Here is a 15,276-nt window from a genome sequence, read left to right on the forward strand (position 1 = left end):
CCCAATTTCTCCCGAGTACGGCAATGCCTCACATGTGACCAAAAAATACCAGTTGGGTGCATGGCAGGACTCAGAAGGGAAGGAGTGATTTTTGGATTTTGCAGCTCAGATTCTGGTGGAATTTTGGTGGGTGCTATGTCGCATTAGCAAGACCCCCCAAGCACCAAGACAGTGGAACCCCCCCACAAGTGACCCCATTTTGCAAACTACACCCCTCAGGGAATTCATCTAGGGGTATAGTGTACATTTCAAACCCCCAGGGGTTTCACCAATTTTGATACAAGTGGGCAGTGAACATGAAAAAATTACATTTTTTTACACAAAAATGCAGTTCTGGCTCAATATTTTTCATTTTCACAAGGAATGAAGGAGAAAAAGCACCCCAAAATCTGTGCCCCAATTTCTCCCGAGTACGGCAATGCCTCACATGTGACCAAAAAATACCAGTTGGGTGCATGGCAGGACTCAGAAGGGAAGGAGTGATTTTTGGATTTTGCAGCTCAGATTCTGGTGGTATTTTGGTGGGTGCTATGTCGCATTAGCAAGACCCCCCAAGCACCAATACAGTGGAACCCCCCCACAAGTGACCCCATTTTGCAAACGACACCCCTCAGGGAATTCATCTAGGGGTATAGTGTACATTTCAAACCCCCAGGGGTTTCACCAATTTTGATACAAGTGGGCAGTGAACATGAAAAATTTCATTTTTTTACACAAAAATGCAGTTCTGGCTCAAAATTTTTCATTTTCACAAGGAATGAAGGAGAAAAAGCACCCCAAAATCTGTGCCCCAATTTCTCCCGAGTACGGCAATGCCTCACATGTGACCAAAAAATACCAGTTGGGTGCATGGCAGGACTCAGAAGGGAAGGAGTGATTTTTGGATTTTACAGCTCAGATTCTGGTGGAATGAATGGTGGGTGCTATGTTGCACCAATACAGTGGAACCCCCCCACAAGTGACCCCATTTTGCAAAGTACACCCCTCAGGGAATTCATCTAGGGGTATAGTGTACATTTCAAACCCCCAGGGGTTTCACCAATTTTGATACAAGTGGGCAGTGAAAATGAAAAATTACATTTTTTTACACAAAAATGCAGTTCTGGCTCAAAATTTTTCATTTTCAGAAGGTATGAAGGAGACAAAGCACCCCAAAATCTGTGCCCCAATTTCTCCCGAGTACGGCAATGCCTCATGTGTGACCAAAAAGTGGCAGGACTCAGAAGGGAAGGAGTGATATTTGGATTTTGCAGCACAAATTCTGGTGGAATGATGGTGGGTGCTATGTCGCATTAGCAAGACCCCCAAAGCACCAATACAGTGGAACCCCCCCACAAGTGACCCCATTTTGCAAACTACACCCCTCAGGGAATTCATCTAGGGGTATAGTGTACATTTCAAACCCCCAGGGGTTTCACCAATTTTGATACAAGTGGGCAGTGAACATGAAAAATTACATTTTTTTACACAAAAATGCAGTTCTGGCTCAAAATTTTTAATTTTCACAAGGTATGAAGGAGACAAAGCACCCCAAAATATGTGCCCCAATTTCTCCCAAGTACGGCAATGCCTCACATGTGACCAAAAAGTACCAGTTGGGTGCATGGCAGGACTCAGAAGGGAAGGAGTGATTTTTGGATTTTGCAGCACAGATTTTGGTGGAATGAATGGTGGGTGCTATGTTGCACCAATACAGTGGAACCCCCCCACAAGTCACCCCATTTTGCAAACTACACCCCTCAGGGAATTCATCTAGGGGTATAGTGTACATTTCAAACCCCCAGGGGTTTCACCAATTTTGATACAAGTGGGCAGTGAACATGAAAAATTACATTTTTTTACACAAAAATGCAGTTCTGGCTAAAAATTTTTCATTTTCACAAGGAATGAAGGAGAAAAAGCACCCCAAAATCTGTGCCCCAATTTCTCCCAAGTACGGCAATGCCTCACATGTGACCAAAAAATACCAGTTGGGTGCATGGCAGGACTCAGAAGGGAAGGAGTGATTTTTGGATTTTGCGGCTCAGATTCTGGTGGAATGAATGGTGGGTGCTATGTGGCATTAGCAAGACCCCCGAAGCACGGTGAAATTATGAACCTAATATTCCATAGATGTGTGGTATATTTTAAAACACTCCTTTATACATAGGCCGGGTTTGTCGGGGCAAGTGTCACACTGGAAAATAGTTTGCTTTCTTATTCCCTTTTTATAGCAAACTTTGCACCTTTTTTGTGTCCTGCCCTTTTTTCCAGTGGAGGGGATTTCATCAGGAAAATGCTGCCCTGGTACAATACGGGGACCAGTACTAGAAGTACTGGGGCCCTCTGCCTGCTGGTTCCCAAATATTAGGCCCTTTATGACTTCCTCTTGAAAGTGCATAAATGTCCCCCTCTGGCCGGTAGAACGGAATAGCACGTAAGCGTTATACAGTGCCATCTGGATGATATACACGGCCACCTTCTTGTACCAGATTTTTGTTTTCCGCAGGGCACTGTACGGCTTCAGTACCTGATCTGAAAGATCAACTCCGCCCATGTACCTATTGTAATCCAGGATACAATTAGGTTTGGAGGTGTGGGTACTGGTACCTCGTACAGGGATGGAGGTGGTACTGTCTCCGTGAATTGTTGTCAGTATAAGGACATCCCTCTTGTCCTTATATTTGACCAACAACATATTTTTGTTGCATATTCCCCTGCTTTCACCCCTTCTCATTACTTGGGCAATGTGCGTTTTTGGGAGGCCTCTTTGGTTCTTGCGCACAGTACCGCAAGCTGCTGTACCTCTTGAACCAAGGGCCTTAAACAGGGGGATGCTGGTGTAAAAGTTATCCACATAGAGGTGATAACCTTTATCCAGGAAGGGGTGCACTAAATCCCAGACAATTTTCCCACTAACACCTACGAGGGAGGGGGGGCATTCTGGCGGTTCAATTCTTGAATCCTTCCCTTCATAAACCCTAAACCTGTGGGTGTACCCTGAGGTGCTTTCACACAGTTTATACATTTTTATGCCATACCTTGCCCTCTTACTGGGAAGGTACTGGCGGAATTTAACCCTTCCTTTAAAATGTATAAGGGACTCGTCGATACAAATAAATTTTTCAGGGATGTACACCTCTTCAAATTTGGCACTGAAATGATCAATGACCGGCCTGACTTTGAATAGCCGGTCAAAGGTGGGATCATCTCTGGGTGGGCACTGTGCATTATCGGTGTAATGTATAAATTTAAGAATTGTCTCAAATCGAGTCCGGGTCATGGCCATACGGTAAAATGGAGTACTGTACAGAACATCTGTACTCCAATATTGCCTAATTTCTGGCTTTTTTACTATGCCCATATGAAACACCAGACCCCAAAACGTCATCATCTCTACTGCATCTACAGGGGTCCACCTAGCAAATGATGACGTGGGGTTTTGAGCAATAAACTGCTGGGCATATAAATTAGTTTGGTCCACCATTAAATTTATAAAATCATCAGAGAAAAATAATTTGAAAAAGTCAATTTCTCTGAGACCTGTGGAATCAAATTGGATTCCTGGCATGGCCAAAAACTCAGGAACCTGGGGCTCAAAATTGTCTGGTGGTGGGGTCCATACGAGATCAATTATTGGGGGGGGGGTCTCAGCTGCTCTACGGGGGCGTCTTTGAGGGGGTCCCTCATCACCAGAGGAGGAAGAGGAGCTTAAGGCAAATCCTTCAAATTCCCCGCTTGCATCACTGGCTGTGTCAGAGTCAGAAGCAAGCATGGCATATGCCTCCTCCACTGAATACATTCTCCTGGATGACTGGGAGGACATTTGGGAGGACATTTGGGATGCCATTTTTATTTTTGTGTTACTGGTAGTGAAATGTTTCAACACGTGTATAGTGTAGGGGGGGGTACAAACTTTATTTCAATCCGGGGGGTATGTAGTGTGTAGTGTGTATGTGGTGCAGAAAAAAAAAAATACTTTATACCAATAAAAAAAAAAAAAATGAAGGGGTTAAAAATAAAAAATTTAAGGGGTTAAAAAAAAAAAAAAGGGTCCTGCGCCAAAAATTGAGCACAGATGTTGGTCAGTAACGTCTGTCACTGAACAGCGCTCAAAGGCAACAGGAATTTGATCAAAAAAAAAAAAAAAATAGATCAACCCTGTGCCGAAAAAGATGATCAGTGATGTACGTCACTGATCAGCGCACAGCGGCCACAGGACACCCACAAAATCACAGTGTGTGTAAAAAAAAAAATTAAAAAAAGACCCCACAGCACACACACAAAAAAAAAAGGTGATCAGTGATGCGACACTGATTACCAGTGAGGTGCAGCAGGTGCACAACCTTTGGTGCAACTGACAGGTATATATAAAAAAAAAAAAACCTCTGTACCCCCAAAAAAAGTTGCTGATCACCTCAGATATAGTGATCAGCACAAAAGGCGGGGGCAGCAGACACAAAATTTAGCACTCTCTATCACTCTCTGTCACTATCTCTCTCTATCTCTCTATCTCTCACTATCTATCACTCTATGACACTGCAGCAGCAGCACTGACAGGTATATCTATATATAAAAAAAAACCTGCGCCCCCAAAAAGTTGCTGATCAGTTAATTTATACTGATCAGCACAAAAGGAGGGGGCAGCAGTCAGTTATATAAAAAATATATAGCACAATCTGTCACTATCTCTCTCTATCTCTCTCTCTCTATCTCTCTCTATCTCTCTATAACTATCACACTGCAGCAGCACAAAATATAGCACTGTCACTAGGCCTCTCTATCTATCTCTCTCTCTCTCTCTATAACTATATCACACTGCAGCAGCACAAAATATAGCACTCTCTGACACTATCTCTCTCTCTATCTCTCTCTATCTCTCTCTATCTCTCTCTATCTCTCTATCTATCTCTCTATCTAGCTAGTACACTGCAGCAGCACAATTTCACAGGAAGGCACAAGTAGCAACAGGATCCAGGAAGCAGTGATGAAGCAGCGATCAGGTAAGTATGGAGCAAGTATGGAGCAAGGTTCTGGTCAGTATGGCGGCAGGGGGGTACGGTGACCGCACTGCACGCTATTCCAGACCGGAATGGCGTCTGCAGTGCAGTCACCGTTAGTTTAAATCCCCCTCCTTGGCTGTGATTGGTCCGTCGGTCCGACGGACCAATCACGGCCTTTGGGGGCGGGCGGGGTGAGGTGGGGTGACACCAGTGTCACCCTTACACCCCGCGGTGATTGGTGCTGTACTTTACAGCACCAATCACCTCTGATCCCGTGTCACCGGCGAACGTTATTCGCCGGTGACACAGGAAAACGCTGTGAATGGCTGTTCACACTGAACAGCCAATCACAGCGATCGCCGACGGGGGGGGCGGCATCGCAGCCCCCCCTGGGCATGCACGGACATGTCTGCTGTCAGGGACAGCAGACATGCTGAAACTGTCACCGCGTCTATAGACGCGGTGACAGTTTAAATCCATGACGTACATTTACGCCATGTGTCGGGAAGTGCTTCCCGACCATGACGTAAATGTACGTCAAATGTCGGGAAGGGGTTAAGTAATCAATGTTATTTTTTTTAAATTGCGATTTAAAAAAAAATGCGATTTTGTGAGATTTCAGAACCTTACTTAAAAACTCATCCTATTAAACGTCACCCGTGATCTCCAACATCTTGTGCCAGCATGACCCCCAAACCCATGAGAGGACCTGGTGTTTGCATTCAGTTTATGTCTGTCCACCTATAACAATATTACCATTATTCTGGAATGGCAGTGGAAGATTGTCTTCCTTATACAAAATTATAAAAGGAGCATAACTTATCTGTGTTGTAGAATATAATAATAATAAAGACTGCATAATGTTATAGGGCAAAACCTAGGAACTTTCCCAAGCTTGTATGAATTTTCCATAGGATCATACTTTATGTGATAGGGTGCGTCTTTATTTGGGTGGCCAAGACGTAGTTAAATATTTAATGGTTTTATAATGAACACCAAAGACAATCCAACATAGATTACTATACAACTCGGAAGTGGTACAATTCAGCAACTAGAAGTAAAGCCAGGGTTGCCGACCCTCCCGGAATTTGCGGGAGTCTCCCGAAAATCGTCTCCCCCCTCCCGGCCCCCGGAAGGGTGGGCAACCCTCCCGGAATCAGGGGGTCCCCCACGATCGCGGCATTTAAATGCCGCAATCCGCGGGTCTCAGAGTAGGGGGCGGAGCTAAAATGGCACAATTAATGATGTCACCGTTAAGCCCCGCCCCCCGAACTCGTAATGAAAGATTCCTCTCCGGGCTTCTCCCGAAGAGGATTTTGTGCAGGTCGGCAACCCTGAGTAAAGCATGTTTAGAATATCCAGACAAAGCATTTCATCAGAGGAGAGTAATGGGGAGCATTTTGTAAAGCACAATAGAATATAAAACTACCTTTCCCAGATATTCATGCATTATTTTCTACCTTCTATCTGAAATTGCAGAGGAAATAAATGAGCTGCGAGGACCCAGATGCATATAATATAGGTCATACACAGAACAGTGTAGAATATCCCAATTTTGCTATAGCTGATGAGTTGAAGACTACCTACCTGAGCCCTTCTCATGTATGACAGAGGCTCTTTGATGTTCTCAGCAGGTGCTGCTGGGTGACAAGGTGCTGGAAGCCTGGAAAACAAATCCCCAGGTATGCATTAATGTGATTTAAGACTTATTGAACTGGACAATTTAAAAGAGTATTGTCCACACCGCATATTTTCTGTAATTGCTCTAGAACGGTACATGAAGCAGCCTGAGCAAGTTCAACTATTCTGGAGACTAGTGAGCATCATATAAGGAGTCAGTTGCATTTTGCTTGTAGTACATACATTCCATACTGTATAGTTAATAAATAGAGATAATGGATGGTTAATTTAGACACCTATGAGATCAACATTGCAGCTTACAGCTGCAGTCAGACACACAATATAGGCAGGCTACATATTTTTATTGGCAGAAGCTGCTTGTGCACCTGTTTTGGAAATAAGTCAGATTTTAATTGAAAAATGCCAGTCAAAGATAACAAGCAATACAGAGTCATTTGGCTCTCATGCTTTATGTATAGCTTGATTCTTTTCGTATGGAAAATAAATGTACGTGGACACATCTGTGTGTGAAACACCGACACCCTGCAAGGACCAGCAAAAGGGAGTGTTATGGATAGGCATGGGACTGGGGACTAAGGGTTAAGATATGGAAGGGGGGGGGGGGGGGGATAGGTTAATCTTCACTGGATTCGCACGAGTCTTCACCAACCTACTACCAGACCCGGAAGACATCACAGCAGCTACTGTACCTGCAGTACCAGGTAAGTCACCACAAGACCAAGACGTTTTATAGACATGATGAAAGCGAACATGGTCAATAATATGCTAATAACATTATGACTATGTAAATATTATGAAAGTTGACAAAATATACCACATCCACTGTGAACACAAAATCTAATTATATATTTGTAAAACCCTCCATGCACAACAGTACTTCAATTGCCATAGAAATGAACATAATGATACAAGTTTACAGTGTATATTACAGTACATGTGCTACATTAAAATGGCAATACTGTATGTGTAATGCGTGCATCTCTATATAAAAAAGGAGTGTGATTCACCTCTCAAAATACTTACACACTGAGCTCCCGATAAACTGCATTTTGAAGTTTTTTCTCCCAACCTAAAAGAAGAAAAAAGTAAATAAAGACACGCAGATAGAAAAAAAGGGAGAGTCAGGGAGCGAAAAGGAGAGTCAGGAAGGAAGAAAAAGAGACAGAGAGCTGGAAAGGAGAGAGCGAGCATGCAAAAACAGAGACTGCGTGACAGCACTAATGCATGAGAGAGTGCAAAAGACAAAATGCACACAAAAGGGCATCACGGATGATGTAATGGTTAGCATTACTGCCTCACAGCGCTGAGGTCATGGGTTCAATACCCACCATGGCCCTAAATGTGCGGAGCTTGTATATTCTCCCCGTGTTTGCGTGGGTCTACTAGGGGTTTCCTCCCACAATCCAAATATACTGGTAGGTCAATTGGCTTGGATCAAAGTTAACCCTAGAATGTCTGTGTGCGCGTGTACATGTGCTAGGAAATATAGATTGTAAGCTCCACTGGGGCAGGGACTGATGTGTATGTTCAACTATACTCTGTAAAGCGCTGCGTAATATGTATGTGCTATATAAGAAGCTGTTAATAAATAAATAATAAAAGCCCACAAATTAGTGTGATTGGGGGGGGGGGGGCAAAAGTTAGCGGCGGACGCAAGCAAGCGGTGAGCATCAGGTGTGAAGGGGTGCCCTACAGAGAGGCGACTGCTAGAAGTGGGCACAAGCAAGCAGGGGAATGCCACAATGGTCGCAAGCAAATGAGGTGCGCTAGAGTAGTCACAAGCTAGCAGGGGTGCATTGTTAGAGGGGACACAAGCTAGAAGTGTTGCAAGCTAAAGGGGTCACAAGCGAGCGGATGGTGCACTAGAGAGGTCGCACGTGAGAGGGTGGCAAACTACAGGGGTAGCACTACAGGGAGTGCAAGAGCACACTAGAAGGGCGCAAGCGAGTGGGTTGCAAACTAGAGGGTGTGCAGGAGAGCATGCTAGAGGGGGCAAACCCTGAAGGGGACGCGCTAAAAGGGTTAATCCTAGAGGGGGGGCAATCGATAGAGGGGGCACAAGTGAGTGGTTGTAAGCTAAAGGGATCGCACTACAGGGGGTACAAGAGTGTGCCAAAAGGGGTGCAAATGAAAAGGGGCGCAAGCGGGGGTGTGCACTAGTGGGCTGTAAGCAAACATAGGCATACTAGAGGGGACAAAAGCAAATTGGAGCGCAAGCAATAGGGGTGAGTGGGGATGAAACTAAACATAGGTGCTACCAGGGGCACAAGCAAACAGCAATATAGACTACAAGTGAGCAGGGTGCAAGTGCTAGAGTGGACTGAATGCAATCAGAGGGTTGTGCTAGCGGGGTGTCGAGATAGAATGTCGAGATGGCGCTGCAGGGGGTCCCAAGCATGCCGGGGGCGCTGCAGGGGGTCGCAAGCGAGCGGGGGTCGCTACAGGGGGCAAAAGTGAGTGGATATGTGCAATAGAGTGGTTGTACGCTAAACAGGTTGCAAGCAAGTGGGGGCAGCAAGCTAAAGGGGTCACAAGCAGCTAAAGGGGTCACACTACAGGGGGTGAAAGTGTGCCAAAAGGGGTGCAGATGAAAAGGGGCGCAAGCGGGGGTGTGCGCTAGTGGGCTGTAAGCAAACATAGGCATACTAGAGGGGACAAAAGCAAATTGGAGTGCAAGCAATAGGGGTGAGTGGGGATGAAACTAAACATAGGTGCTACCAGGGGCACAAGCAAACTGGTTGCTTGTGCCCCCAACCGCAATAGACTACAAGCGCTAGGGGTAGCGAGTGCTAGAGCGGGTGCAAGTGAGCAGAGGGTTGTGCTAGCAGACTGAAAACAAACAGAGGCATGCGAGAAGGGTCACAAGCGAGCGCGGATACAAGATACAGGGGTCACAAGCAAGCGGGGTCAAAAGTGAGCAGGGACCCGCGCTAGAGGGGCCAAACATGAGCTGGGATGCAAGCTAGAGGGGTCGCTAGTGAGGAGGGGAAGTAAGCTAGAGGGGTCGCTAGTGAGGAGGGGAAGTAAGCTAGAGGGGTCGCTAGTGAGGAGGGGAAGTAAGCTAGAGGGGTCGCTAGCGAGCGGTGGAAGCAAGCTAGAGAGGTCATTAGGGAGCAGCGCTGCAGGGGTCGCAAGCGAGCGGGGGTGCGCGCGCTGCAGGGGTCGCAAGCGAGCGGGGGTGCGCGCGCTGCAGGGGTCGCAAGCGAGCGGGGTGCGCGCGCTGCAGGGGTCGCAAGCGAGCTGGGGTGCGCGCGCTGCAGGGGTCGCAAGCGAGCGGGGGTGCGCGCGCTGCAGGGGTCGCAAGCGAGCGGGGGTGCGCGCTGCAGGGGTCGCAAGCGAGCGGGGGGTGCGCGCGCTGCAGGGGTCGCAAGCGAGCGGGGGGTGCGCGCGCTGCAGGGGTCGCAAGCGAGCGGGGGGTGCGCGCGCTGCAGGGGTCGCAAGCGAGCGGGGGTGCGCGCGCTGCAGGGGTCGCAAGCGAGCGGGGGGTGCGCGCGCTGCAGGGGTCGCAAGCGAGCGGGGGGTGCGCGCGCTGCAGGGGTCGCAAGCGAGCGGGGGGTGCGCGCGCTGCAGGGGTCGCAAGCGAGCGGGGGGTGCGCGCGCTGCAGGGGTCGCAAGCGAGCGGGGGGGTGCGCGCGCTGCAGGGGTCGCAAGCGAGCGGGGGTGCGCGCGCTGCAGGGGTCGCAAGCGAGCGGGGGGTGCGCGCGCTGCAGGGGTCGCAAGCGAGCGGGGGGTGCGCGCGCTGCAGGGGTCGCAAGCGAGCGGGGGTGCGCGCGCTGCAGGGGTCGCAAGCGAGCGGAGGGTGCGCGCGCTGCAGGGGTCGCAAGCGAGCGGGGGGTGCGCGCGCTGCAGGGGTCGCAAGCGAGCGGGGGGGTGCGCGCGCTGCAGGGGTCGCAAGCGAGCGGGGGGTGCGCGCGCTGCACTGGTCGCAAGCGAGCGGGGGTGCGCGCGCTGCACTGGTCGCAAGCGAGCGGGGGGTGCGCGCGCTGCAGGGTTCGCAAGAGAGCTGGGGGTGCGCGCGCTGCAGGGTTCGCAAGAGAGCTGGGGGTGCGCGCGCTGCAGGGTTCGCAAGAGAGCTGGGGGTGCGCGCGCTGCAGGGTTCGCAAGAGAGCTGGGGGTGCGCGCTCGCTGCAGGGTTCGCAAGCGAGCGGGGGTGCGCACGCTGCAGGGTTCGCAAGCGAGCGGGGGGCCCGCGCTGCAGGGTTCGCGAGCGGTGGGTGCGCGCACTGCAGGGGCGGCCGCAAGCGAGCGGGGGGTGCGCGCACTGCAGGGGCGGCCGCAAGCAAGCGGGGGGTGCGCGCACTGCAGGGGCGCCCGCAAGCGAGCGGGGGTGTGCGCACTGCAGGGGCGCCCGCAAGCGAGCGGGGGTGTGCGCACTGCAGGGGCGCCCGCAAGCGAGCGGGGGGGTGCGCCCTGCAGGGGCGCCCGCAAGCGAGCGGGGGGTGCGCACTGCAGGGGCCGCAAGCGAGCAGAGGGTGCGCGCACTGCAGGGGCCGCAAGCGAGCAGGGGGTGCGCACGCTACAGGGGCCGCAAGTGAGCGGGGGTGCGCATGCTACAGGGGCCGCAAGCGAGCAGGCCCGCACGCTAGAGAACTATAAACAGTGATGCTGTATATAGGGGGGTCGCAAGCGAGCAGGGGCACGCTACAGGGGTAGCAAGTGACAGGAGCTACAGGGGTCACAAGCGAGCGGGAGCGCTAGAGAACTATATACAGTGACGCTCTAGAGGGTTCGCAAACAAGCAGGGACGCGTGCTAGAGGGGTCGCAAATGAGCAGGGTCGCAAGCAAGCAGGGACGTGTGCTAGAGGGGTCACAAGCGAGCAGGGACGAACGCTAGAGAAACAGATACAGTAGCTTATCTAAGCATGTATTAGAAGTCCATAACGGAAAAAATAAAAAGGATTCTCATGTATAAGAATACAGCATGGGAAGATTACACAGAGTCCAACACAGAGTGTTATCAGAAAAAGAACCTCGATGGATCTTCAAATAAAAAAAAAAAAAAAAAAAAAAAAAAACACTGTTTCCAGGGGGGCTCAATAACAATTTTGAATCGTTCGCATAAGAGGTTTCATGTATAGTCTAGTGCAGGGGTCCTCAAACTATTTTGCTCTATGACCCCATCAGACAAATATAATAAAAAAGGACCCCAGCAAGGTCATCACATCACATGTGTAGGCAGCAGAGAGCACATCCATGGCAGCATTGTGGAGGCACAAAATGATAGGAGGAGTCTAAAATAACAGACAATTCAACAATTTTTTAGACTCCTTGATTCATTGACTGATATTAGGAAAGTCATCAGCCTGATGGTCAGCAACATGGAGTCGCGACCCCATGCTGAGCAGGTCAGGACCCACAGTTTGAGAACCACTGGTCTAGTACTTTTATGTGTTCATAGACTGACATCTTCCAATTCTCCCCTAACTATAGGACTTCCTCACCATAGTTTTGCCAAATTTCAACTCATTAGTCCAAGATTAGTCCTCCTCTGAAGGTTCTTTGGGTGTTGATCTAATGTGAGTAAAGCTATAACCGTTAGAGGAGGCATGTCATGTTTATAACTTTAAACTATTAGTAAGTTTGTATCTTTTTAGATAATTACTGCTTGTCAATATTAGGATTGCTTTTCTATATAAATTCTTATAGACTTTGCAGTCTTATGGGGAGCCAGCAGCAGCAAGTTGACCTTCCTATGGGCGGTTTCACACACACCGGTTATAACAGGAAGGCAAAAAGCCGAACACACTTTGTCCGGCTTTTTGCCTGACAGTTGTTTCTTTCACATGCACCGGCTCTGTGAGCTGGGGCGGTGTAATATTTGAGGATGGAAACTACAGTGACGTCAGTTTGGTGGCGGTGGAGAACTAAAACTGCACACCAATTGACCAGTGTGTGTGAAAGGCCCCCATCGCCCTCAGCACACACTGACCTGTCAGGCTGGAACGGCCACGGCACGGCAGCCGTCCTCTGCAGTGGTAAGATCCGGCTGCTACCCGGTGGCTGCGCCGTGACCATCCCTTATGAAAGGACAGATTGTTGTCCATTATCCTCAGTGGGGACGGCAGGAGAGTGTGAAAGGGGCCTATAGGACTGATTCTCTGCTGTTGCTGTAGGACAGCGTCCGTCAGCTTTAGGAAGCTTGTTCTGGCAGCAGTTGTTGGCATGAGTGGAAGTTTGCATGCTACTAATATCCCAGATTCTTGTGGTCAAATACCACAGTTCTGAATCCTTAGCTTGGAGAAGACAAATACTAATTAGAATAGAAGGTTATGGAGCATAATGCAGGCCACCTAATATAACCCTGGTCCAGCACAACCATCTTTGTCCTGGTACATGATGATTACCTTCAACCTCAGCCAAACTCCACACCAAAAATTTAATAAGTCACGATTATTAGTGATGATGTACACAGCACAACATACCTGATGCCGTCAGATATTCTTTGATATCTTCCTTAAGTGTTTCTAGTTTTACATCTGGATTAAGCAGACATCCCTGTAAGAGTGAGAACTCAATAAATAGAAGTGCCAACCAAAGTTGTGTAATCAGTGTTCTCATGCGATAGATAATTGTGCCCACTATATGGTCATATATTTTCTTAACTAGCAAAACAATTTGAAATACATAAAGTCTTCAAATATATATATATATATATATATTCCACAATAGGGTTAACCAATATCAGCTTTACTGCAGCAAATTGGGTCAAAATATTATACAGTGTCTGACCCTGTGGCCCCCTAGGACATACTTTTGTAAAATTACTGCACTATAGCATTTCTCCCAGCTTCTGGTACATGTGTCTCATTACTGTATACATCTCCCTATGCAGAACCTCTAACTATACAAGATCATTCATACCTGGCTCAATAAATGACAAGACAATGTTTTCTCATAAAGTTTGCTCAGACAGATGTACGTCTCAGTAATTCTTGCGGCAGGGTACGGCAACACTGCCCGTGTCCGCTTCAGGGAGACGGGGTTAGGGGTAGAGTAGCATGTGCGTCTCGTGCGTCTCATACACAATAAAGGATGCATTTGCCAGTGCTCCATGTTACATACTGGCAAATGCCTCCTTTGCAAACCCCCTCTATCCACACCGGCCCAAAGCGTGGCTAGCACAGCGAGGGGATGCGTTAAGCGTCCTCCCAACCTGTTCATATCCCAACTATCCACGTCAGCGTGGAGTTGATTCTATAAAGTGTGGCGAGTACAGCGAGCCCCGCGAGGCGACACGTTAAACGAGCCCGAAGCATAACGAGTGCAGCGATTCCCGTGAGAAATCCGCGTCCGCTCGTCACACTTTATAAAATCAACTCCCCGCTGACGTGGATAGTGGGGTATGAACAAGTCGGGAAGATGCGCTGCGCGTGCCACGCTTCGGGCTGACGTGGATAGTGGGGGTGTTTAAAGAAAAAATTCACACCTGGCATATCATCCATCTGAAACAGTAATGACGACATGTGTTAACTGGCAACTGGATTTTAGTGAACAATGAAGAAGAAGAAAACCAATGAACAATGTTCCCTGCACCAAGGGTTTTGCGCCATATAAACTCCTGCAGGTAGGAGTCAAGGTACTGGCGCGCAGTGTCCCTCTGTCTCTTGTTCCTCCTCTTGCATGAGCCCCAGAGCCTTTCCATATTTTGGGTATGAACCCCAGTGTCTGGGTCCACGAAATTGCTGAAGTTTTTGTGTGTTGTACGCGCGCCAACAGTCTGAGTATACAGTGGTACCCGGTTCAATATGCGTCTGGATGGCGGACATCAGGGTGCTGGCATCACGGATGGCCACTGGTGTTATGTTATTGCTGGCTCCCCTAATCCTGTGTTGGGGCTGGGACATCAAATCAAGGGTGCAGGCCTTACGCTTCAATTTATGGTGGTTTTGTTTCACAACTTTAGGTGTCTCACAAAATGAAATGCTTGTAAGCTCCTCTGCCCACCAAAAAATAAAATGCAGAAGGGTCAGAAACGTGATGCGACAGTCGTGAAACCAATGTGCCGCACGGAGACTGTACTTCTTTCTGCATGTTTTAATGTGGCAGAGCCACATACACTCCATTATGCTCAAACGCATTGGGTGGCCATTGAGACAGGTTTACGTCTGTGGACGCAAGTGGTGCTCTTGAAAAAATGCCAACTCCTCCTCCGTCTGCGGCAGGTTAAATATGGTCAATGGTTCAGCAGCCATTCCAAATTAATTTTAACAAGGAGCTTCAGAAATACAGCTGCAGTCACAGTCGCTTCACCTTCACCTCTGTCTGACTACATAAAGCTCCGCTAGCGCAGTCACAGTTGCTTCACCTCTGACTGATTACACTGAGTGTTTAAAGGTCCGCTTCAAAGCGACATAGCTTCAAAGCGACATAAATACAGCCGCAGTCACAGTTGCTTCACCTGACTGACTACGCTGACCCGCTAGAGGGACACTACGCCAACTCCCTAACGCGCTGACACTACGGCCGCCATTAGAATACACAAGTAACTGCCACTATGCTGACAGGGACACTATGCTAACTACATAATGGGCACTGTGATAATACACAAGTACCGACATGATTTTCTTGAGGTTGCACCCAGACACAGGAGCACAGATAGCAGTGTGGGGGTCCACGTCCCCTACAGAAAAAAAAAGAAATAAACATACGTAA

At 48.7% G+C, this 15,276-nt stretch overlaps 1 protein-coding gene across 1 annotated transcript in view; it reads right to left on the reverse strand.

Annotated features, from left to right (window-relative positions):
* TBC1D19 (TBC1 domain family member 19) overlaps positions 1–15,276 on the reverse strand; it is a 135,378-nt gene that overhangs the window by 89,364 nt on the left and 30,738 nt on the right. Inside the window, exons 2-4 of the mRNA XM_083159365.1 lie at positions 13,047–13,119; positions 7,647–7,692; positions 6,570–6,645 (exon numbers count right to left, since the gene is read on the reverse strand). Coding sequence (XP_083015491.1) covers positions 6,570–6,645; positions 7,647–7,692; positions 13,047–13,119 — 195 coding nt within the window. The remainder of the gene's footprint in view (positions 1–6,569; positions 6,646–7,646; positions 7,693–13,046; positions 13,120–15,276) is intronic.

The sequence above is a fragment of the Crinia signifera genome, chromosome 1 (assembly GCF_055691185.1).
Source record: "Crinia signifera chromosome 1, ASM5569118v1, whole genome shotgun sequence".
In the NCBI taxonomy this organism is placed as follows: domain Eukaryota; kingdom Metazoa; phylum Chordata; class Amphibia; order Anura; family Myobatrachidae; genus Crinia; species Crinia signifera.